Below are 23,087 nucleotides of genomic sequence, written 5' to 3'. Positions count from 1 at the left end.
AGGATGGGGAATACATGTAAACCCATGCCTGATTCATGTCAATGTATGGCAAAAACCAATCTGTGTGTAAACTTTTATGTATAGCTTTGAATTATTTCCTGAGGCATGAAACCTAGATGTGAGGGGTGGACATTTTAAAGCCCCTTGTTAAGGACACAGACATTTTTTTCATTTCATTTTTGAGTATGGACATTTTGGTAAAAACTCTCTGAAGGATCAAAGTATCATCAAAATGGGAGGCTCTCAGTCCAGGACTGTTTTTTTCTTTTTTTAAGTATTTATTTTTATTTATTTATTTCGGCTGCACCAGAGCTCAGTTGCAGCATGCAAACTCTTAGTTCTAGCATATGGGGTTGAGCTCCCCTGACCAGAGATCGAACCCGAGCCCCCTGCATTGGGAGCGCGGAGTCTTAGCCACTGGACCACCAGGAAATTCCCAGGCTTGTTTTTGAGATAACCTTTTGATGAAATGACTGGTTAATGGCCGCTACATAGCATCCCCCTTTCTGGACCAGTGGAGTCGCCTCGGGTCACCCAGCCCACAGGGGAAGGCAGGGCAAAAATCACATTTCGTGAGCGAGTTTCACGGTAAGGCCCTCTTCTGATGACTTCGTTGGACTTTGTTCATGTTTCTTGTTTAATCCTCAGCACAACCTTTGGAGGGCTCTCATCTCTGTCTTACAGGGGAAGAGCAAAGGCAAACAGAGATGAAGTGTGAACTTCCCTGACTGTCCAGTGGTTGAAATGTCACCTTCCAATGCAGAGGGTGCGAGTTTGATCCTTGGTTGGGGAGCTGAGGTCCCACATGCCTCCCAACCAAAAGGCAAAATGTAAAACAGAAACTACATTGTAACAAATTAATAAAAGACTAAAAATGCTCCATACCAAAAAGAGAGAGAGAACGTGATGAAGTGATTTGCCCAATGCCACATGGCCACGAGGTAGCAGAGATGGGTCCCACAGCCAGTGGTCTGACTCTAGAGCCCAAGCTTCAGCTGCTGTGCTGCTCCAGGCCCTTGTCTGTGAGAAGCATGTAGTCTGGGTCAGCTCTGGTCAGTGCTCACAGGAAGAATACAATCACACAAGGGAGAAGGCATCTCCATCTTATTAGCTTCTAGCATGTAGCCTGGTACCCAGTAGACACCTAATACATATTTGCCAATTAAATAAAAGAGCCGAACTTTGTATGAAACTCCTCTGCATTTTTATTTGACTTACTCTCCCTGCTGTGGGAAGTAATGTTTTTATCCCCATTTTACAGATAAGAGAACTGAGGTTCTCAGAGGTCAAGTCCCTGGCCCCAAAATACTGTTATCACAGCTCTTTTGATAGAGGAGGCATTCCAATTCAGGTCTGTAGGATTTGAAAGCCAGAGCTGTCCTCATGTTACTCAAAGTGTCTTTGGGAGAATGCAAGGAGTTAGTTCTTGTAAAACCTTTAGCCCAGGGGTTCTCAGAGAGTGGCCCCTGGTCAAGAAGGATGGCAGCAACCCCTGGGAACTTGCTAGAAATGCCTCTTTTCGGTTCCTGCCCAAGGTCTGGTGATGCAGAATCCCTGAGGGTGGAATGCAGACCCTGCAGGTGATTCTGAGGCCTGCCCCATGCTGAGTGCTTAGGAAGATGGCAGCTGCTGCCGTCTGGTATCACATTCTGGATCCCAAAGAGATAGTGGAGGGCGGGGTGGAATGTGGGGGTGTCTAGAACTTACTGCTTCTCACAGTTATTACTTGGTGCTGGCCACTCCTGGCCCATCAGTGGATCCAGTTAGTCCCAGGATGTCACGGAGTGGAGCCCGGAGGAAACCGTCCAGGAGAGAGTATGCTTGGCACATTGAATGAAGCTCACAGGAGCTCTGCAGCCCACCCTAGATGGTTATTTACTGGGCTGCCTTCTGCTATGTGATGCCTCTCCTGCCATGTACATCCTCCCAAGTGACCCTGACGTCCAGAGTGGGCTCCACCCTTTTTGGGTAGTGGTCCCAGGGCCGGGGGAGTAGGCAGCCTTGAGGGAAGTTGAGGGCACTATGGATTCTTCCTCTGGCCTCTGCAAAATTCTGCCCGACTGAAAGTGTGTCTTGAGTCCTTCCTGCTGCCTTAGGATTATTACATATTTGATCGGGGAATTTAACATTCCTGAGCACCTGTGATGTGCCAGCCTTGGGGTGGTTGGTCCTGTCGTGTGCAAGCCTCCATGCTCAGCTCCTTGAAGTGTTTGGGTCCCTTTGACTTGGGCCCAAAGAGGTTCAGCAGTGGTCCCAAGGCAACCAGCTAATAGGTGGCAAAGTTCCATCCAAACCCAGGCTGGTCTCACTGACTCTGTCCTTGTTCTTCTCTAACTCAGTTGTAACTTGCCTTGAAAGATGTGAAGTGTGACCATGAACATATGGTTCTCTCTCTCATCCCCACAGGTTCTGCCGAACCACGGCCTCCACGCAGCAGGGTTCTGTGTGGCCTTCATCCTCTCCCTGGTGCTGACCTGGGCTGCGCTCTTCTTCATGGTTCGATACCAGTGTGTGAAGGGAAGCATGCTTACCAGACATCAGGTGGGAATCGATGTGCATCTTCTTCCTGGAGGGTAGCAGTTGATTGGTGGTAGATGTGAGGTTCAAGTTTATCCTTCGACTCTGGATGGATGTCAGGACCATCCATGACATCCATGGATGCATGCTGGAACCATGATGCATGCTGGAACCATGATGCATGCTCAAAGCTAGGCCCTCCTGCACAGACTCTGACTGCTTTCCCAGGGGGCATCCCCATCATGAGTTGTTTTTAAAAGCTCCCTGGATGATTCTAACAGATGGCCAGGACAGGATTGGGAGCCCTTGTTCTGGCTGAATCACTGAGTGCCTGCCTGTGTGGCCCACTGTGCGTTCATGCCACACCTTGATTCGGGTCCTGGTATACCCTTCATCCTCAGGATGAAGCCCAGATGGCTTAGCATGGCTTATAAAGAGAGCCCCCTGTGGTCCAGCTTCACACCCTGACATCCCGCTCTAGACAATGGCTGCTGAGCTCTCCGCACTCACCAGGATGCTTCTGTAGTCCTCCCTCTGCTCTTCAATGAGCAGGACTCTGACACGTCCTGGAAGACTCATCTCTGGCCTTGCCTCTCCTTGGAAGTCATCACTTGGCAACCTCCTGGCTGAGTCAGGGGCCCCCTCTCTGGGTTCCTGCCCTGGCTTCTGGACCACCCTCCTCCCTACCATTTATCCCCATCTGTGAACTCCTCAGTCTCTGTTTTCCTGTCTTGGTCTGCGTTCCCACAGAAGCACACCCTGAGACCAGGATCCAAATGCAAATAGTTTGTATGGGAAGTGACCCCAGGAAGTAAAGGTAGGAGGTGGGGGAGTGAGGTGGGAAGGAAGGCAGCCAGTGAAGCTGCCACTATGGGTACCAGGTACTTCTTCATCCCACCTGGGAACTCGGGACGGTGTAGAGCCAGCGTCAGCGTCATCCTGCCTGAAGGGAGAAAGCGAATGGGTGTTAAGTTATGAAATGCTTCTGGTTGAGGACAATGGCGGGGAGGCAGCCAGGACAGAGGCCTTGTTTCCCTGACATGGACTCTGAAGGCCAGAAGGAGCCTTCAGGGAAAGAAGTGTAGGTGTTGGCTGGTAGATCTTGGGCTCAAAGGCCCTGAAGAGCAAGGGCAGGGGTCATGGATGCTGCCTGCTGTAATCCCCATTGCCTGGTAGGGAGCCTGGCACTTAGAAGGCACTTAGTGAACATGTGAAGGGATGAATCTCCACCATCACCCTGCAGCCAATCAGAGGACAGACAGACGGAGGCAGGATAACAGGGTGCTGTCCTAGGATGAGAAGTCGCTGCTGGGAGTGAGCACCCTGAGGGGTGGTTGATTTCCGCAGGACCATGGGGGCTGGATGACTGTCACCCAGAGGTCCAGCAACTTGAAAGAAACATTTGTGATCTTTTTCCTTCACCGTGTAGTGAGGAAACTGAGTCCAGTGAAGCTGAACAGCCTCCAGGTGGCCGAGTATAGGCTGAGACCTGGCTTCCGGGGACACCCCCCACCTCTGGAGGCTGGCAGTCCTGTCCCATTGTTCAGTTTGTTTCTGCTTCCTGGAGGAGAGACTTGTCATTTCAAAGTGAGGTCAACCCACAATCTCCTTGACAGGCAGAAGTGAAGAGAAGAAAAATGGCCCATCTAATGAGACATTCTACTTACTCTCCCAAAGCTGTTATCAATCACAGATGAGCAAGACTCACCCTGCTCGTTCGATGAAGGAGCAGAATTCATTTCTCGGAGATTAAAGGCTGATTGTTACAACCACGGGAGGAAAGCAAAGTGTGAATTTGATTTAAGATCTGAAGACTCTTGTAGTATTTTTTTATCCCAACATCACAATATGAACTCTTTCCACATTAAAAAAAATTTTTTTTTCCTTTGTGGTGGTAACCAAGGAAAAAATGTGTTATAAAACAGAAGGCAGCCTTTAGAGTTAGGTAGACCTCGGGTCAAATACCATGCAGGCTCTTTATGAGCTGTGTGAACTCTGATAATGTCATTTTCATCTCTCTGAGCTGCATTTTCCATATATGTAAAGTGGGGACATCAGCACATTTTGTGTGACATTTTCATGATATAACTCATACAAGGCACAGGGACAGAAATTCTTAAATGTTAGTATAATTATTATGCATTTTTGTGGCATTGGTAATGTCAGAGAGCAACACAGATACATCATCTATCCAACTGAAGGATTGAGCTTAATTATCTCTGATGTCACTTCCATCTGACAACTCTATATTCTGATTAGAAACCAACCAGATCCATGTTGTTGAAGTCCATATGCCATCTGTTAATATTCTTCTGCAACATGATGATGATGAGGTTGATGGTGATATATGATGGTATTGGCGGTGATGATGGGGATGGGGGGACAATGATGACGATGGTGATGGTGATGGTGAAATATTTGTATTAGATCTTTATAGTTATAAAGCTCTTTCTATCCCCTGCTTTGTTTTATCCACACAACAAGTCTGTGCAGGGCTACTGGAATTATGATCCCATTTCTTTGATGAGAAAACGAGGCCCAGGAAAGTGCAATGTTGTGCCTGAGTCTTGTCTGCTCACCAGTGGTGAGGCCAGCTAGGTTCTCTGGCTACAGATCCCCACGTTCCCTCATGACTTTTCTAGCATGTGACATTCACAGGAAGGCCCACTCAATTGTTGTTCCTGAAATTCTCCTGAAGGTTCAGCATCATGAAAACAAGCTGGAGCACTCCCAGTTCACCTCAGCTGATGGTGTGAATGAGGATCTCGCTCTCAATGACCAAATGATAGACATTCTGTCTTCTGAGGACCCTGGGAGCATGCTTCAAGCCTTAGAAGAGTAAGTATTCTGAATCATATTATATTTCCACAGATATCATGAATGTTCTGTATCTACAGCAGCATGAGAGCAAACACTGAGTATATTTCGTTCATTAATTCATCCCACTTTTCATTGGTCACTCAGTAGTCATTATCTTTGCAAGAAAAGTTATGACCAATCTAGACAGCATATTAAAAAGCAGAAACATTATTTTGCCAACAAAGGTCCATATAGTCAAAGCTATGGTTTTTCCAGTAGTCATGTTTGGATGTGAGAGTTGGACTATAAAGAAAGCTGAACACCAAAGATTTGATGCTTTTGAACTGTGGTGTTGGAGAAGACTCTTGAGAGTCCCTTGGACTGCGAGGAGATCCAACCAGTCAATTGTAAAGGAAATTAGTCCTGAATATTCATTGGAAGGACTGATGTTGAAGCTGAAACTTCAATACTTTGGCCACCTAATGTGAAGAACTGACTCATTGGAAAAGACCCTGATGCTGGGAAAGATTGAAGGCGGGGGGAGAAGGGGACGACAGAGGATGAGATGGTGGGATAGCATCACTATCACTTGAGTAAGCTCCGGGAGTTGGTGATGGACAGGGAATCCTGGCATGCTGCAGTCCATGGGGTCGCAAAGAGTCGACATATTGAGAGAGAATCCAGATCAGGTGATATGACTGTTGGCTAAACTGGGTTCAGTTCTTTTCTTTTTGTCTATTTATCTATTTATTAACCTTTAAGGACCAAGATCTAACTATTTTTATTTTTTTACTTATTTAGTTAATTTAGTTTATAACATTTTGTAAGTTTCATGTGTACCACATTATATTTCTATCTCTGTATATATACAGAAGTAGAGTATATTTATGTATATTTAATATATGTATGCTTACATATATCATTATTTATATATATATTACTTATATATGTATATTTATATACATATATACAGAGAAGTAGAGTATCTATGTGAGTATCTACAGCATGCTCACCACCAAAAATTTAGTTTCCATCCATCACCATACAGTTGATCTGCTTTATCCATTTCATCTTCCCCCAGCAGCTTCCTCTCTAGTAACCACTATTCTCTGTATCTACGAGTTAGTTTTTGTTTGATTTTATTCATGTGTTTTGTGTTTTCATTTGTTTTCTGCATTCCACAGATGAGTGAAATCATATGGTATTTTCCTTCTCCGTCTGACTTATTTCACTTATGTAATAACTTCAAAATCCATCTATGTTGTTGCAAATGGAAAGATTTCATCTCTTTATGGCTGAGTAGCATTCCATTATCCATTCATCCATTTATGGGCATCCATTATCCATTCATCTGTTTATGGGCATTTAGGTTGCTTCCACAACTTGGCAGTTGTGAGTAATGATGTAGTAAGCATGGGAGTGCATGTATCTTTTCAAATTAATGGTTTCATATTATTTGATAAATACCCCAGAGTGGGATAACTGGATCACGTGGTGGTTCTAGTCTCATTTTTTTGAGGAATCTCCAGTCTGTTTTCCATGATGGCCATTGTTGTTGTTTAGTTTCTCGGTCATGTCTGACTCTTTGCGACCCCATGGACTTCAGTACACCAGGTTTCCTTGTCCTTCACTGTCTCCCAGAGTTTGCTCAAACTCGTGTCCATTGAGTTGATGATGCTATCCAACCAACATTCCCACCAACACTCACTAGATAATAGTCATTCTAACAGGTGCAAGGTCTCATTGTGGTTTTGTGTTTCCTTAATAATTCATGCTATTGTTTTCACATACCTGTTAGCCATCTGTATATCTTCTTCGAAAAATGCCTATTCAGTTCCACCCATGTTTTAGTTGGGTTGTTTTGTTGTTGTTGAGTTGTATCAGTTCTTTATATGTTTTGGATATTACTGCTTATTAGATATAATTGCTTGCAGATATCTTCTCCCATTCAGTAGGTTTTTTAATTTTGTTGATAGTTTTCTTTCCTGTGCAGAATCTTTTTAGTTTGCTGTAGTCCCAGTTGTTTGTTTTTGTTTTTGATTCTTTTGCCTGAAGAGACATACCTGGGGAGAAATTGCTAAGACCCATGACCAAGAATGAACTGCCTATGTTTTCCACTAGGACGTTTATAGTTTCAGGTTTTACATTTAAGTTTTCAGTCCATTTTGAGTTGATTTTGGAGTATGATGTGAGGGAGTGACCTAGTTTCATTTTATTTGCATGTGCCTGTTCAGCTCTCCCAACGTCATTTATTGAAGAGACTGTCCTTTATCCATTGTATGTTCTTTGCGGCTGTGTTGTAAATTAATTGTCCATATGTGCATGCATTTATTTCTGGGCTCTCAATTCTGTCCCATTGATCTATGTTTTTGTGCCAGTACTCTGCTGTTTTGATTACTGTAGCTTTGCAACATAGTTTGAAATCAGGGGTTGTGATACCTCCAACTTTATTTTTTTTCCCTCAGGATTGCTTTGGCTGTTCAGTCTTCTGTGGTTTCATATAAATTTTAGAATTTTTGCTCTATTTCTGTGAAAAATGTCCTTGAGATTTTGATAGGGATTTCATTGAATCTGTAGATTATTTTAAGTAATATGGACATTTTAACAAGGTCATCCTTTCAATCCACTAGCATGGAATATCTTTCCATTTATTTGTGCCTTCTTCAGTTTCTTTCAACAGCACTTTGTCCTTTTCACTGTGCATGTCTTTCACCTCTTTGGTTAGATTTATTCCTAGTTATTTTATATTTTGTGTTGTAATTGTAAATGGGATTTACTTCTTCATGTCTCTTTCTGGTAGCTCATTGTTAACATATAGAAATGCAGCAGATTTTTGTGGGTTGATTTTGTACCCTGCAACTTTATGTGTTTGTTTATTATTTCTTTCAGTTTTTTGGTGGAGTCTTTAGGATTTTGTGTGTATAAAGTCATATCATCTGCAAATAGTGACAGTTTTACTTCTTTCTTTCCAATTTGGATACCTTTAGTTTTTTTTTTCTTGCCTCATTACTCTGCTAGAACTTCCGATACGGTGTGAAATAATTTCTCCCTTTGTGGGTGTGTGTGCTCAGTCACTCAGTTATGCTCCGCTCTTTGAGACCCCATGGACTGCAGCCTGCAAGTCCATGGAATGTTTCCTGGCAAGAACTGGAATGGGTTGGCATTTCCTCCTCCAGGACATCTTGCGGATCCAGGAATGTAACCCATGTTTCCTACATTGGTAGGTGAATTCTTTACCACTGGGCCACTGGGGAAGCCCCCATTTCTCCCTTTGTCTGTTAATATCTCTTTTTTATATGTTAGTGTGCCTATGTTAGGTGTATATACATTAATAACTGTTATATCTTCTTGATAAATTTTCCCCCTCATAATTATATACTATTCATTTTTGTCTTCAAGTCTGTTCTGCTTGATATGAGTATGGCTACACACCCTTTTTGGCCATCGTTTGCTAACAGTAGCATCTTCTATTCCTTCACTTTGAACCTGTGTTTGTCTGTAGAGCTGATGTGGGTTGCTTGGAGGCAGCATGTAGTTGAGTCCTGTTTTTTAATCCATCCAACCACTCCATGCTTTTTGATTGGTGAATTCAACTCATTTACATTTAAGGTTATTATTGACAGATGAAGACTTAATACTATAATTTTGTTTTCTGGTTGCTCAGTCTCTCCACTGCTTTTTTTCTCCTTGTGTTTCTGTCTGCTATTTTGATTTGATGGTTTTCTCTGATGTTTTTCTCAGTGTCCTCTTTTTTATTTTTTGTGTTTCTCTTCTAGGTTTACGTTTTGTTGTTACCATGATGTTTGTGTAAAACTTCTCATAGATAAAATAGTCCTTCTTTTCCTGGTGGGGCTTCCCAGGTGGCTCAGTGGTAAAGAATTCACCCACAGTGCATGAGATACAGGTTCGATCCCTGAGTCAGGAAGATCCCCTGGAGAGGGAGTGGCAACCACTCCAGTATTCTTGCCTGGAGAATCCCATGGACAGAGGAGCCTGGCGGGCTACAGTCTACAAGCTTGCAAAGTCAGAACAACTGAGCACACACATGCTGATAACATCACTGCATGGGTTCCATCTTTTTCTTCCCCTTTTATGTTTTTGTTTTCTCAAATTATCCATCTTTATGTTATGAGTTATCAAACTGAAGTAGTTATCATTATTTCTTCTGCTTTCCCCCCTCCTTTAACCTTTATGCTATAATAAAGTGTTTTAAAACCTGGATAACCCTATATGCAGAACAGAAAAAGAGACACAGAAATACAGAACAGACTTTTGAACTTTGTGGGAGAATGTGAGGGTGGGATATTTCAAAAGAACAGCATGTATACTATCTATGGTGAAACAGATCACCAGCCCAGGTGGGATGCACGAGACAAGTGCTCCGGCCTGGTGCACTGGGAAGACCCAGAGGAATCGGGTGGAGAGGGAGGTGGGAGGGGGGATCGGGATTGGGAATACATGTAAATCCATGGCTGATTCATATCAATGTATGACAAAACCCACTGGAAAAAAAAATAATAATAATAATAAAAAAATAAATAAATAATAATAAAAAAAAATAAAAAAAAAATAAAACCTATTCTGGGAAAGAGTTACAATTTTCTCATTCTGTTTATCACCTTACTCAAACTTTTGGGTACTTTGCCTTTTTGTTTCTGGTCAAAAGGCTCCTTTCAACACTTCTTGTAGGACAGGTCTAGTGGTGATGAACTCCCTCAGCTGTTGTTTGCCTGAGAAAGCCTTTAATTTCTGCTTCATATCTGACTTATAACCTGGCTGGATAGAGTATTCTTGGATGACAGTTTTTATCTTTCAGTGTTTCGAGAATGTCTTTCTGCTCCCTCTTGGCCTGTAAAGTGTCTGCTGAGAAACCTGCTGATAGCCTAACGGTGGTTCCCTTGTAGGTTGCTGTCTTTTTTACCCTGGCTGGCTTTAAATTTCTTTCCTTGTCATTGACTTTTAACAATTTTAATATCATGTGTCTTGGAGAAGGTCGTTTTGCATTGAGGTAATTAGCTCATAGGCCTGTATATCTAATTCCTTTCCGAGCTTTGTGAATTTTCAGTTTTTATTTCTTTAAACCCTCTGTTCCTTTCTTCCTCGCTTCCCTGTGATACTCATCACCCTAATGTTACCCTTCCTAAACGAGTTGACTAACTCGCATAGAATTTCCCTCCTTTTTAGCATCTCATTTCTCTTTCACCTTCTTACCGGTATCATTTCTAGATTTCTATTTTGGGGCTTGCTAATTCTCTCTTCCATGTAGGCTGCTCTATTTCCGCTGTTTTCTAATGCATTATTTACCTTGAGTATGCGTTCTTCAGCCCCAGAACTTCTGCCTGGTTCTTTTTTTGAGTTTGGTGAAGTATTCCTCCTGTTCATTAATTTTGTTCCTCGGTCCACTGAACTGCCTTTCTGAGTTTTCTTGCAGCTCGCTGAGTTTCTTCACGACGGCTATTTTGAATTCTTTATATGTTAGACCTCAGCATTCCGTGACTTTGAGTTTGGTTTCTGAAGAATTGTTATTTTCTTTCCGTGCCACATTGTTTCTGCGGTTCTTCATGGTGCTCATGAAGTTGTTCCTCTGCCTTGAAGTAGCAAACATCTTTTTGATTGATTCTGAGCTGCCTCTAGTTGTCCTTAAGAGTTAACACTTTTCATCCTCCCCAGGTGGCACTAGTGGTAAAGAACCGGCCTGCCAATGCAGCAGAAGTAAGAGATGAGGGTTCAGTCCCTGCATCAGGAAGCTCCTCTGGAGGAGGGCGTGTCAACCCGCTCCAGTATTCTTACCCGGAGAATCCCCATGGACAGAGGAGCCTGGCCGGCTACAGCCCACTGGGTTGCACAGTCAGGCACAACTGAAGCGACTTAGCAATAGCGATAGACCACAGTCCTCCACTGCCTTGTCAGAGGTGTGGCTCCATGTCCTCATCATCACCCCTTGTGCCTTCTGGTTGCTTGGCACCTTGCTGTTGCCAGCATCGCTGGTGCTGCTACCAGGAAGAAGGGCTCTTCTGCCACCTCTGGGAACCCCTGAGTTGCAGGCTCAGCCACCACAGGGGGAGGGTTAGGGTGGGAGGGAGCTGGAGTCACATGGGCACCTCTAGCATGTCCAGTGTTATAAGGTTTATGGGCTCTGCTGCTGAGGGTAGAGAGCTCGGGGACCAGAGTCGGGGACTCAGAGGCTGGAGGGGCAGGGTCCCAGGTCCACGGTCATTGCCCAGTTCCCTGTAGCCGTGGGCACCACTGCAGCCAGGCTGTCCTCGTCTGTGCCGCCTCCTCCTGGTGCTCCAGGGCAGTATGGGGCTGGGGCACATCTGCCTTGGCTGGGGAGACCAGGACTGCAGGCATCAACTCTGCTGTTCCCCTGGGTCTGCCTCCTCTGTTCCTGTGTGTCCACCTTTAGATGTACAGGTGTGTGGAATTCCCTGACATCCTTTTAGGCGGAGACACCTTGTTGCCTTGTGGTTATTTGACTGGTGATAGATTGAAGGGGGAGGCAAAAGGGAGTGTCTCACTCCCAGCATCACCATGATGCTGATGTCCTCCACCACATCCATTTCGTTTTGTTTATTGAACAAATAACCTAGAGTGTTTTGCCTGCCTGTGTGTTAAGTTGCTCAGTCGTGTCCGACTCTTTGCAACCCCATGAACTGCGGCCCACCAGGCTCCTCTGTCCATGGGGTTCCCCAGGGAAGAATACTGGAGTGGGTTGCCATGCCCTCCTCCAGGGGATCGTCCCAACCCAGGGATCGAACCCGTGTCTCTTAGATCTCCTGCATTGGCAGGTGGTTTCTTTACCACTAGCACCACTTTGGGAAGCCCTTCTAGTGTTCTGTGTATGTGTAATTGAACATAGAGCCAGGCATGGTTCTAAGAACTTTACAAATATGTGTAATCCTCATAAGAACCCTAGGAAGCAGGTGATGCTCTTTTGCCATCTTACAGATGAAAACTTAAGGTTTAGGGGCTTGCCCCAGGGTGCACGGTAGTCAGTGAGAGGACAGGTTTCAAACCCACTCAGTTTCTCTGGACCAGGCACATGGGTCATAGTTGGCTGGCTGACTGTCACTCAGCCCCATAGGGTCCTGCTCAGTCACAAGCTCAGAGGCAAAATCGAGCAGCTGTGTGATCCTATCTCCCTGGAAATGGGTGGCTGATAGAGATGGACCCAAGATCCAACCAGAAACAGAGAGTGTGGCCTTCTTATCTTTAGAGGGACCATTCATTGCCTGGAGAGGAGAGCTGTTGTGTCTGACTCACAGCATCTTATAGGCTGAGGGGCTTTTCTAAGCAGAGAGGGACTTTCCTCCTGCTTGAAAGGGGGATCCTTCCCAGCTGAGTGAGTGCCTTGGTGCAGGCCAGGTTGCCAGCTTCACGAGTCCCAGCCTGACTCCACACCCTGCTGGAATCGGGCCTGCTAATCCATTTCTGGGTATCAGGGTTGTGCAGCCATTCAGATGTGGTCCTTCATTTTAGCTTAATTCCCTAATCAGAATGCCGAGGGTTACAAATTAAAGTTTGCCACACTGTCCGAGAGGGTGGAAAGGGAGAAAGGGGCAATTACTGGCAGAGATTTGCAAATATCTCTAATGATATGACGCTAGTGGTATAGAACCTGCCTGCCAGTGCAGGAGACATAAGAGACATGGGTTCGATCCCTGGGTTGGGACGATCCCCTGGAGGAGGGCATGGCAACCCACTCCAGTATTCTTGCCTGGAAGATCACATGGACAGAGGAACCTGGCAGGCTACATACAGTTCATGGGATCGCACTGAGTTGGACACTACTCAAGTGACTTAGTACTAATGATATTAAGTGGTACGAGGAGGTGATTATTAATGTATTTCATAACTAACCCTAACTAAAAGTCTATTTTCTTCCAAAACTTGAAAATGAGTAGAGTGATTTGGTTTGTGTGATCAGTATTTAGATGTTTAATTTTGCAAATAGATAGGGCTCCAGCCCCTTCTGACCTGAGTAATTAGTGAAGCCCTATCCAGCCTCTTTACCCCAACACTGAAATTATATCTCAGAGATAGAGTTGTGGGTGAAGTAGAAAAGAACAGTTTTATTACTTTGCCAGGCAAGTGGGCCATAGTCGGATAATGCCCTCAAAACTGTGTGTTCTGAGCTGGAGTGGGTAGGGAGGAGTTTTCTCTTTTTAATACTAATTTGTTTATTTGAGTGTACCTGGTCTTAGTTTCAGCATGTGAACTCTTAATTGTGGCATGTAGAAATTAGTTCCCTGACCAGGGATTGAACCCAAGGGCCCTGCTTTGGGAGCACAGAGTCTAGCCACCAGACCACCAGGGAAGTTCTAAAGGGAGGAGTTTTATAGTAATGGTTCAAAGAGGGCGTGATCAGCTCGTGGACTTTCTTCTGATTGGTTGGTGGTGGGGTAAGTGGGAGTCAGCATCATCAACCTTCTGGTTCCAGTTGGTCTGGGGTCTAGTTGCTTGTGGACAACACACACCTCTAATTTCTCCCAACTGATGGGGGTTTCAGTATTTGCAGAAGGGCTCAAAGATATTGTTCTGTGTATCCCTTGAGGGGGAACCAGGATTCCGCCCCAGGGCTGCTCTGTTGTTTTTTTTAAGGGTTTCTCCTTTGTCTCCCCATTTCCTCCCTTCTCTAATTAGCATCTGTTTGAACCTGCTGTTGGAACTCAGGAAAGGTCTGGGAAACTGAACAAAATCTACTTCCTATAATCAAGAAATAGGGGGCACAGAAAGACTTTTGTGACCAGGAGTCCCTCAGGGTCTTGCTTGGTATCGTCAGTACTATAAAATAAGAAAGTATTGATCATCCCAGCTTTGTTTTAGACCCAAGAAATGATGGCCTATGAAAAGCAGAGTCTTCCTTTATCCCCGTATTTTATAAATTATTCTTAGCTGCTGCAGTTTGCTGATCCTGGCGTGTGAATGTAATAGGGAAATTGAGGTTCACCAAGATTTTATTCTTGTAAATCACTTAGTAGCTCTGGACTTATTTTTCTCACTGGGAACTGATCTTATTTTGTCCAAAGAATGTTTATCATTGATTAGCAAGCATGACCTGAAAGTCCTAACTAGAGAACTAAGTTTTCTCCTCCCTTCCTTCCCCCGTCTCTCTGCCCTCCCTCCCCATCCCAACATGCAATTTTTATTGAATGCCAATTCTGTTTCAGGCATTGTGGTTGGCTGCTTATTTTGGGACCTGGCAATTATTTACAAAATCCTAGCATTGCCAATTACTTTTAATCTTTCCATCTTGACTTATGTCAGGCTTAGAAACTCCCAGAAAGAAAATGTCACTCAGAATGTCAGGGGCTTAGTATGCATGGGAATATGTGATGACCTCCCCCCAAACATAGATTTTTTTTTTTCTCCAGCAAATCACTTATCCCATTTGTAATTGTTCCATGAGGTTTAGCTGGGATTCTAAATATGCTGGTGATTTGATTGTCACCTCATTTCCGAGACCCATCAGAGCCATAACTCTGCCCTGTTTTGCTGATTTATTTTTCTCAAAGAGCATTTCCTTGGTTTGCTTCATTGTTTATCTTTTACATTGTTTATTCATAGGCTGCCTCAAACAGAGAGGATTTGAGGAAGGAGTATTTCCTCTGATTTTTAATATGCTCCCTGACTTTTATAATGGAGGTGGCTCAGCCCCAGGTGGGCTGGGGCGGAGGAAAGGAGGGACTGACCACGACTGGCTGGTCCTGGAAGCTTCTGGAAGCATGGCATGCCCGCAGAGTTTTAGCTCCTTTCTTGTTCTCACCCTGACCACTGCCAAGCACCTCATACTCTGATCTTTCTTAATTCTCACAACAACTCTTAACAGAAGAAGCTGATGTTCCAGAAGGTTTATTGGTTTTGCCTGAGGTCACACAAGAGGTAATGGGTTTGGTCCCAGGCCTGAGTGCTTTCAAATTCACTCTTCTATTGACAGAAACGCTTTTTAAAGCTTGAGATTAGGTTTTTCTAGAGAGGAAAAGAAAAATAAGAAAGTAAGTCTAGGCCTGCATTTATTTCCTCTTTTATTAAATGGAAGCTTATTGCTGTCTTTTAGTGATACCAACATAACCATGTAAACTGCCTCAAAATTTTGTTTTGTATTAAGTGTGTGTTCAAAGAGTATTTGTAAAACCAAGGCTTTTAAATACGTGTACAGGCATACCAGAGAGTTACTGTGGCTTTGGTTCCAGGCCATCAAGATAAAGTGAGTTCCATGAATCTTTTGGTTTCTCAGTGCATAAAAAAGTTATGTTTTCATTATACTCTTGTCTATTAAATGTGCAATGGCATTATGTCTAAGAAAACAGTGTTTATACCTTGATTTAAAAATACCTTATTGTTAAAAAATGCCTTTGATTTAAAGTGAGAGACAGAACTTCCTCTCTGTTGAAATTTTCAAGGCCATTGTGCGGTTATTAATTGGCCTCATTTCCATCTTGTTGTGTCTGAGAGAATAGGAGGCCTGAAGAAAGGGAGAGGAATGATGGAACAGCCAATCGGTGGTGCAGACAGAACGCACACAGTGTTTATTGGTTGGGTTTGCCATCTTGTATGGGCGCTAGTGTGGTGCTACGAATCAATTACAGCAGCATGGTCAGAGATCACTGATCACAGATCACTATAACAAGTATATGATAATGAAATCATTTGACATACTGTAAGAATTGCCGAAAATGCAGCACAGAGACAGGAAGTGAGCAAATGGTGTTGGAAAAATGGTACCGATAAACTTACTCGACACCGGCTTGTCACAAAGCTTCAGTCTCTGTAAAGCACAGTAGCTGCACGGCTCAGTAAAGTAAAGCCCAATAAAACAAGGTCTGCCTGCATCAAGTAGTTTTTTATGTGCCAATCATATGATATGTTTTTTATATACATACTGTGATTAACTTGATGGCAAAGATTAGGAGGAGGTGCAAGCCTCCTCAAACTAGACTCCCTGGGATGTTTTGTATGTTTGTCAGATGTTCATCTTACAGGCTTCATACGTACACATGGAATCAAGGAGCAAATGAGGAAGGCTCAACAGGACCCGCTGAGGGGTTGCGAGTGGGATTTGAGGAAGAAAGAGCCATCAGAGGTGATGCTAAGTTTCAGCCTGACCAACTGGGAGAATGTGATGTTATTTCCTGAGATGAAGAAAGAGGACAGGATTGCGTTTTGAGGAAAAGACTGGAAGTTAGTTTTGGACATGGCGACTGAAAGGTGCCGTTGAGACACCCAGATGACAACGTCAAGTGGGCAGTCAGCTGCTTAGGTCTGTTACCAGGTGGAAGTCCAGATGGAGGTGCCAAGTAGAGGTGGTTGATGGAGGAACCTATGGGGAGAACAGGGAGGGAAGGGAACCAGGATGGTCCCCTAAGGAATGCCAGCATTTAGAAGTCAGAAAGGTAAGAAGAACCCAGGAGAACAGGGAGGACAGGAAAGTCAAGAGAAGAGGGCTTCCAGAAAAAAATGGGATGACAGACTATGTCTAGTATTGCCTGGAGTTCGGTCAAGTGTCTTGCTTTTGGCCACTGGGATACCATTGATGATCAGAGCAGCTTTGGGGGAGAGGCAGAGGTAGAAAACCAGGATAGGGTGAGTAGAATGACAACAAGATATATGGATGGCTTCTTCAAGGTGCTGTGTTATGATGGGGAGCAGAGAAATGCAGCTGGAGCTTAAGAAGAACATGGGGCTGTGAGAGGGAATGCTTAAGGCTGATGCCAGAGCATCTTAGCATTCTGATGGGGACAGTCTGGCACAAAGGAGGGGAGATGGAGGGTGCAGGAGAGATCAGGGATATTTGCAGAGAAGAGGTCACTGAGGTGTGAGGAGATGGGAACTAGGGCTCCATTGGAAGCATTGGAGAGGCGTATCACCCATCACCCTGGGAAGGAAGACCCAGAGTAAACGCAGGCACGTGCAGGTGTGTGGTGGGAGGTGTGAACACAGCACATGCTTTTCTGAAGTTTCTCAAGTACAGGTAAGGACACCGGGCAGGGGAAGGGTGGGAGGACTGTAGGAAAGTATGGAACAGTGCTGCCAGAGGAGGAAGTGGTTTACTAGAGAAACCCCAAAGAATTAGCAGGCAGGTAGAGTGCCCATTTGAGGCCAGGGGTCCCAGCCTGCCTGCAGGAGGCACCTTTCCCTGCAGAGACCTACAAAGGGTGGTGGTAGAGCCCAGGGTTTAGGAACTCAAGCTCAGCACCCCGACTGCCTGGTTTGGGCCCCAGCTCTGCCACTAGCTCTTGGGTGACTCTGGTTGCCTTATCTATAAAATGGGGATAACCGTGCCTGCCTCATAGGGTGCTAGGACCGTGGCCAGCCCCCTGTTCTGCATGGAAGGGCTTTTCCGGGTGAGCAGGAGAGGGACAAGGGGAGTGTGGTGCCTCCTGTGGCTGCTGTCCTGAAGTACCATCAGCTAGATGGCGCCAAGCAGCAGAAACTTATTGTCCCACAGTCCTGGAGACCGGAAGTCCAAAGTCAGTTCCACTGGGCTGAAGTCTAGGTGTTGATGGAGCTGCACCTCTGGAAATACTCCTGGGGAGGGTCATTCCTGCCTCTTAGGGCATTCAAGGGCCGGGGGCCAACAGTCCTTCACTTGTGGCCACATCACTCCAGTCTCTGCCTCCATTTGGCTTCTCCTCTTCTGTATGCATCCAGTTTCCCTCTGCCTCTCTCCTAGAAAGACACTCTTGATTGAATTGAGGGCTTATTGGATAATCCAGGATGGTCTCCCCAAGTCATGATCCTTCACTTACATCTGCAAAGACCCTTTTTTCATGAAAGGCTGCATTGGCGGATTTCTGGGAGGACCTGATGTCTTTGGATGGCCATTATTCCAGGAAGTGATCAGGAAGCCTCAGGAGCATGAGGGAGGAAGTGGAGGCTTGAGGGGTCTCAGGACGAAGTGAGAAGTGGGTTGGAGGCTTCACGGAGGTGGGTCATAGCATTGTTTCCAGAATGTTCCTGAGGGTTCTCTTTAGATAAGGGCCATTGTAGATGGTCTTCTCTCCATTAAGAAGTGGTTGAGGGACTTCCCTGGTGGTCCATGGATAAGACTCCACCTGCCAATGCAGGGGACATGGGTTCGATCCCTGGTCGGGGAAGATTCCAAATGCAGCAGGGCGACTAAGCCCATGTGCCACAACTACTGAAGCCCGCACCCTGGAGCCTGTGCTGCCCAACGAGAGAGGCCACAGCAATGAGAAACCCACGCACGACAGTGAAGAGTAGCCCTTGCTCGCCCCAACTAGGGAAAGCCTGCATGTAGAAATGAAGACCCAGCACAGCCAAAGACACAATTAAAAAAAAAAAAGTGGTTGTTGATTCAGGGCTCAAATCCGGGTCTCTGACACCCAGGCTGGTGCCCTCTGGTTTTCCTTGTTGCTACAGACCATTTGATGGAGATTCTTGGACTGAGCAAAAGGAGGCTCCCTGGGAGGGAAGGGGCCCCGATCCAGGTGAGGGTGGCCTTCCCCATGGCAGTGCAACATCCCCCCACTGCCCTCAGTGGGACTGGGACATAGATGGTGACTTGTAGGCAGCAGGGACTCAGAGAATACTTATGGCCTTGAACAACTGCACCTCATCACCTGGGGCCAGATGCCCTACTGGAGACTTGTGGGGTGGTTGTGGGTTTTAGGGGGCCAATAAATAACTCCCTCCTCTTTTCTTCCCAAATTCTTTTTTATTTGGCCACACTACTTGCCTTGTGGGGACCTTAGTTCCCCGACCTGGGATTGAACCTAGACCCTCAGCAGTGAAAGCTTGAAGTCCTAACCACTGGACCACTAGGGAATCACCCTCTTCTCAAATTCTAAATTACTTTGAGGATAGCTCATTCCCTTCCCTTTCTTCCCCTCCCCCTCCTTCCCTCTTCAACCCCCCCCCCCCCACTTCTTTCCATTTTCTTCCTGTATTGATTGAAAGTGAAAGTGAAAGTGAAGTGGCTCAGTCGTGTCCGACTCTTTGTGACCCCATGGGCTGCAGCCTACCAGGTTCCTCTGTCCATGGAATTTTCCAGGCAAGAATACTGGAGTGGGTTGCCATTTCCTTCTTCAGGAGATCTTCCCAACCCAGGGATTGAACCCGGGTATCCCGCATTGCAGGCAGACACTTTACTGTCTGAGCCACCAGGGAAGTCCTGTATTGATTAAATATCTATTAATAGTTTGTGTCAGTTACTGTGCCACACGATGGGAACACAGACAAGACTCACTCATTGCTCCCGCCCCAGACTCCCATCAGGCGCTCGCCCCATGGCTGTGTGTCTGTTTACACATTAGACCCAAGCCCTCGGGAGGAATCATTCTGTTGGTACTAGGTAAGCATCAGCAATCGTCTTGTGAATGAATGAGTGCCTGAAATTTGTGCTGGGTGTTGAAGGGTCACTGGGACACTGTTAGGAGGTGAATGGGCTTCTGACAAGATAACCCAAGTCAGGGCTGTTCCTAGGTTTCTGGAAGGATCGAGTTCACCCAGAGCATCAAATGACCAAGCATCTTGCTACCCATGCCAACTGAATTGGAAGCAGCCCCGTCCTCATGCCTGTGCTTTGCCACAGGGTCCCATAAGGACCCAACAAGCCAGAGAGGGATTTTCATAGCCTGGCAGGTTACAGTGAGGCTGCTGCCAAGCAGAGCAGCGGCAATGCCAGTCTGGTTGCCATGGTGACTCTCACTCGTCTCCCCAACGAGGTGACAGTTTGTTGGAGAATGTGTGTCCAGCAAGCTCCTCTCAGCAACTGTTTACTAAGCTCCCGCTGAGTGCTGGCACCAAGGTGAATGAGGTGCTGGAGAGGAAGCCAAGCCAAGGGAGGACCCAAGATGCAGCCATCTACAGGGTGAATCATCTCACACAGATAAATGCAGCACACGGAGAAGGCGCAGGCTGGGAAGATCATTGAGTTGCACCCTCCACCCCATCCCTACCACAGTGTCTGCTGTGTGCAGGTAGTTATAAATGGTCCATTTTAAGCTGGGCTTCCCTGGTGGCTCAGACGGTAAAGAAGCCACCTGCAATGGGGGAGACCTGGGTTTGATCCCTGGGTTGGGAAGATCTCCTGGAGAAGGGAAAGGCTACCCACTCTAGTATTCTGGCCTGGAGAATTCCATGGACAGAGGAGCCTGGCAGGCTGTACAGTCCGTGGGGTCGCAGAATCGAGCATGACTGAGCGACTATCACACTTCACTAACCTCCGCAAGATGTGATGGGTATGCTCTCTGACTCAGCATCTCACCTCTCCATCCCACTCCTTCCAGACCACGAGGTTCATGCATCCTCTTAGGAATTTCTTAGACATAAAAGGAATCATCTCAACAGTTGGGTGTGTCTGAGGAGTCAGTAAGGAACTCCCATCTCCTGCCACCTTGAGTTCCGAACCAGTTGGGAAATAAGACATACATCAGGCATGTTGTCTAGCCCAGTCACAAAAATCACCCTTTTATTACTTAGAAAACCTAGGCTGGAGGCTGTGGCTTTTAGGTGGAGGCATAACCAGCCCTGCATGCAGTTGGACCCTCCCCATAACCGACTTCAGGGGATTCCTGCTCCAGTTCTCCTTCACTGGAAGGATCACAGACAGAGGCAAGACACACGTGGCCCCTCCCCAGCACTGGCCATTTCCACCAGTCAACTTCAGTGATGGAAAGTAGTTCATGGAACTTTGTGCATGCTGGCTGGTAGGGCCAGCTGCTCTGGGGGTGGTGGTGCCTCTTACAGACTTTTGGGGTCCTGTCCTGAGCCACCATCTTCACGTCACCATCCACATTGGTCTGGCACCAGCCTCAGAGAGTGGCCAGAAAAGAGGGTGTCAGAAGCAACCCAGAAACACAGTGATACATCATCCAAGACTCTGATAATACCCATGTTTGCTTTTGTTTTTTCTGTTTCTTTACTTGATTTTTTGAATAGTAACTAGTGAACATGGCACAGAATTAGAAGGACAGAAAAGGCCGTACTGTGAAAACCAAATTATCTTATCATCGCCTGCACGGTGTTGTCATCCCCAAAGGCAAAGGCAATGTCATATACCCTTTGGAGATGGTCTATGACTGTATGAATATTTACACAGACATGCCTTTATTAAAATGCAAAACGATCACATACTTTACCTACTGTTTTGCTCCCTTTTTCTCTTACTTTGCAGCAATCTTGGAGATTGTTGATTATCTATACCTATAGAACAACACTGCTCTTTTAAGTGGCTGCATATTATTCCAGTAGTAGTAATGACAACTGAATTTTTGGAGAATTTAATATGAATGAAACACAGACCTGGTTGTTTTATTGACATGGACATAGATACTCTTCAGAGTAGCCTCTGAGCTGAGTACTGTTTACAGATGAGGAAACTAAAGCACAGAGGGTTTAAGTTGCTTGCCCAGGGTCACAAGGCAAGTAGGAGCTGCGGTCAGGATGTGGGTCCAGAGCTCATGGTCTTAACCACTGTACCTCCCAGCCACCTACTGAAGGATATGTGGTTGGATTCAACCATGTTTCCTCTTGGACAGCACTGCAGTGCTTGTCTGGGCACAGACGTGCAAGGCCACCCGTAGTGTGACTTTTTCAAAGTCAAATTGCTGCATTAAGATGTATTTTTTAAAGTATAGGTATTGTCCAATTACCCACCACAGAGGCTGGACCAGTTTGCCACCCCCCGTGTTTGACAACACAACCTAGTCATAGTTAGTGTAAGTCACTCAATTGTGTCCAACTCTTTGCAACCCCGTGGACTGTAGCCCGCCAGGCCCCTCTGTCCCTGGAATTCTCCAGGCAAGAATACTGGAGTGGGTTGCATTCCTTTCTCTAGGGGATCTTTCTGACCCAGGGATTGAACCCTGGTCTCCTGCATTGCAGGCAGATTCTTCACTGTCTGAGCTACCAGGGAAGTCCTAACCTAGTCAGAGGGGCGGGTGATCTTTGTACCTGTGCTGGTCTAATAGGAAACCATGGCACCTCCTGGGAGCTGTAATTCTGCACTTTCCTTATATTGTGTGAGGTCAGACAAGTTTTCCTATGTTGAAGGTGTAGTAGTCATGCTTCTTTGTCTGGTTAGCAGAGGAAATGGCTCGGGCTTAGCACTGAGCTGTTGAGTTGCAGTGCTCTTCCCAACTCTTGGCTCCATCGCTTAATCATTTGGTGACCTTGATCAAAACCCTGTGTGTCAGTTTCTTCATCTGAGCATGAGGATGGATGGTGATGATGCCCGTGCCATGAGAGGTAAGCATTTAATGAACTCACGCTCACCCAGACCTTAGAGTGCCTGGCTCATAGTAAGCGATTCATGTCTTTCCAGTCACTTTAGCTCTTGGCTGTATTCTGCCCACTGGATCTCATGGTTTCTTTCTATGGCCCAGCTTCATAGGTTGCAGAAACAGACAAATGTTTCTTGGTGACTCCCAACTCCTTATTCATTCCTCTGTCCACGTGTACCATGCAGTTGTTCAGTCTGCATTAGGTGGCAAGGGGCTGGAAATGCAAGGGTGAGCCTAACAGGCAGGATGCTGGCCGCTGGGGCTTATAGTCTAGTGAGAAAGACAGGCATTCATCAGAGAATCACGTGGGAAAATATGTGATTCCGCACCATGCTAGGCTTCTCGGGTGGCTTAGATAGTGAAGAGTCTGCTTGCAATGCAGGAGACCTGGGTTTGATCCCTGCGTCAGGAAAGATCCCCTGGAGAAGGAAATGGCAACCCATTCCAGTATTCTTGCCTGGAGAACTCCATGAACAGAGGAACCTGGCAGTCTACAGTCCATGGGGTCACGAAGAGTTGGACATG

General features: G+C 45.8%; 1 protein-coding gene across 2 annotated transcripts in view; it reads left to right on the top strand.

Moving 5' to 3' along the window:
- EVC2 (EvC ciliary complex subunit 2) overlaps window positions 1–23,087 on the top strand; it is a 161,999-nt gene that overhangs the window by 42,542 nt on the left and 96,370 nt on the right. For both annotated transcript variants that reach the window (XR_009693365.1, XM_061145530.1), the window contains 2 exons: window positions 2,407–2,541; window positions 5,216–5,355. Coding sequence is in view for 1 of the 2 variants with exons in the window: in XM_061145530.1 (XP_061001513.1) it covers window positions 2,407–2,541; window positions 5,216–5,355 (275 nt within the window). In the remaining variant the exon portion in view is untranslated. The remainder of the gene's footprint in view (window positions 1–2,406; window positions 2,542–5,215; window positions 5,356–23,087) is intronic.

Source organism: Dama dama, chromosome 6 (assembly GCF_033118175.1).
Source record: "Dama dama isolate Ldn47 chromosome 6, ASM3311817v1, whole genome shotgun sequence".
In the NCBI taxonomy this organism is placed as follows: domain Eukaryota; kingdom Metazoa; phylum Chordata; class Mammalia; order Artiodactyla; family Cervidae; genus Dama; species Dama dama.
This window is presented reverse-complemented; position numbering and strand designations above follow the sequence as displayed.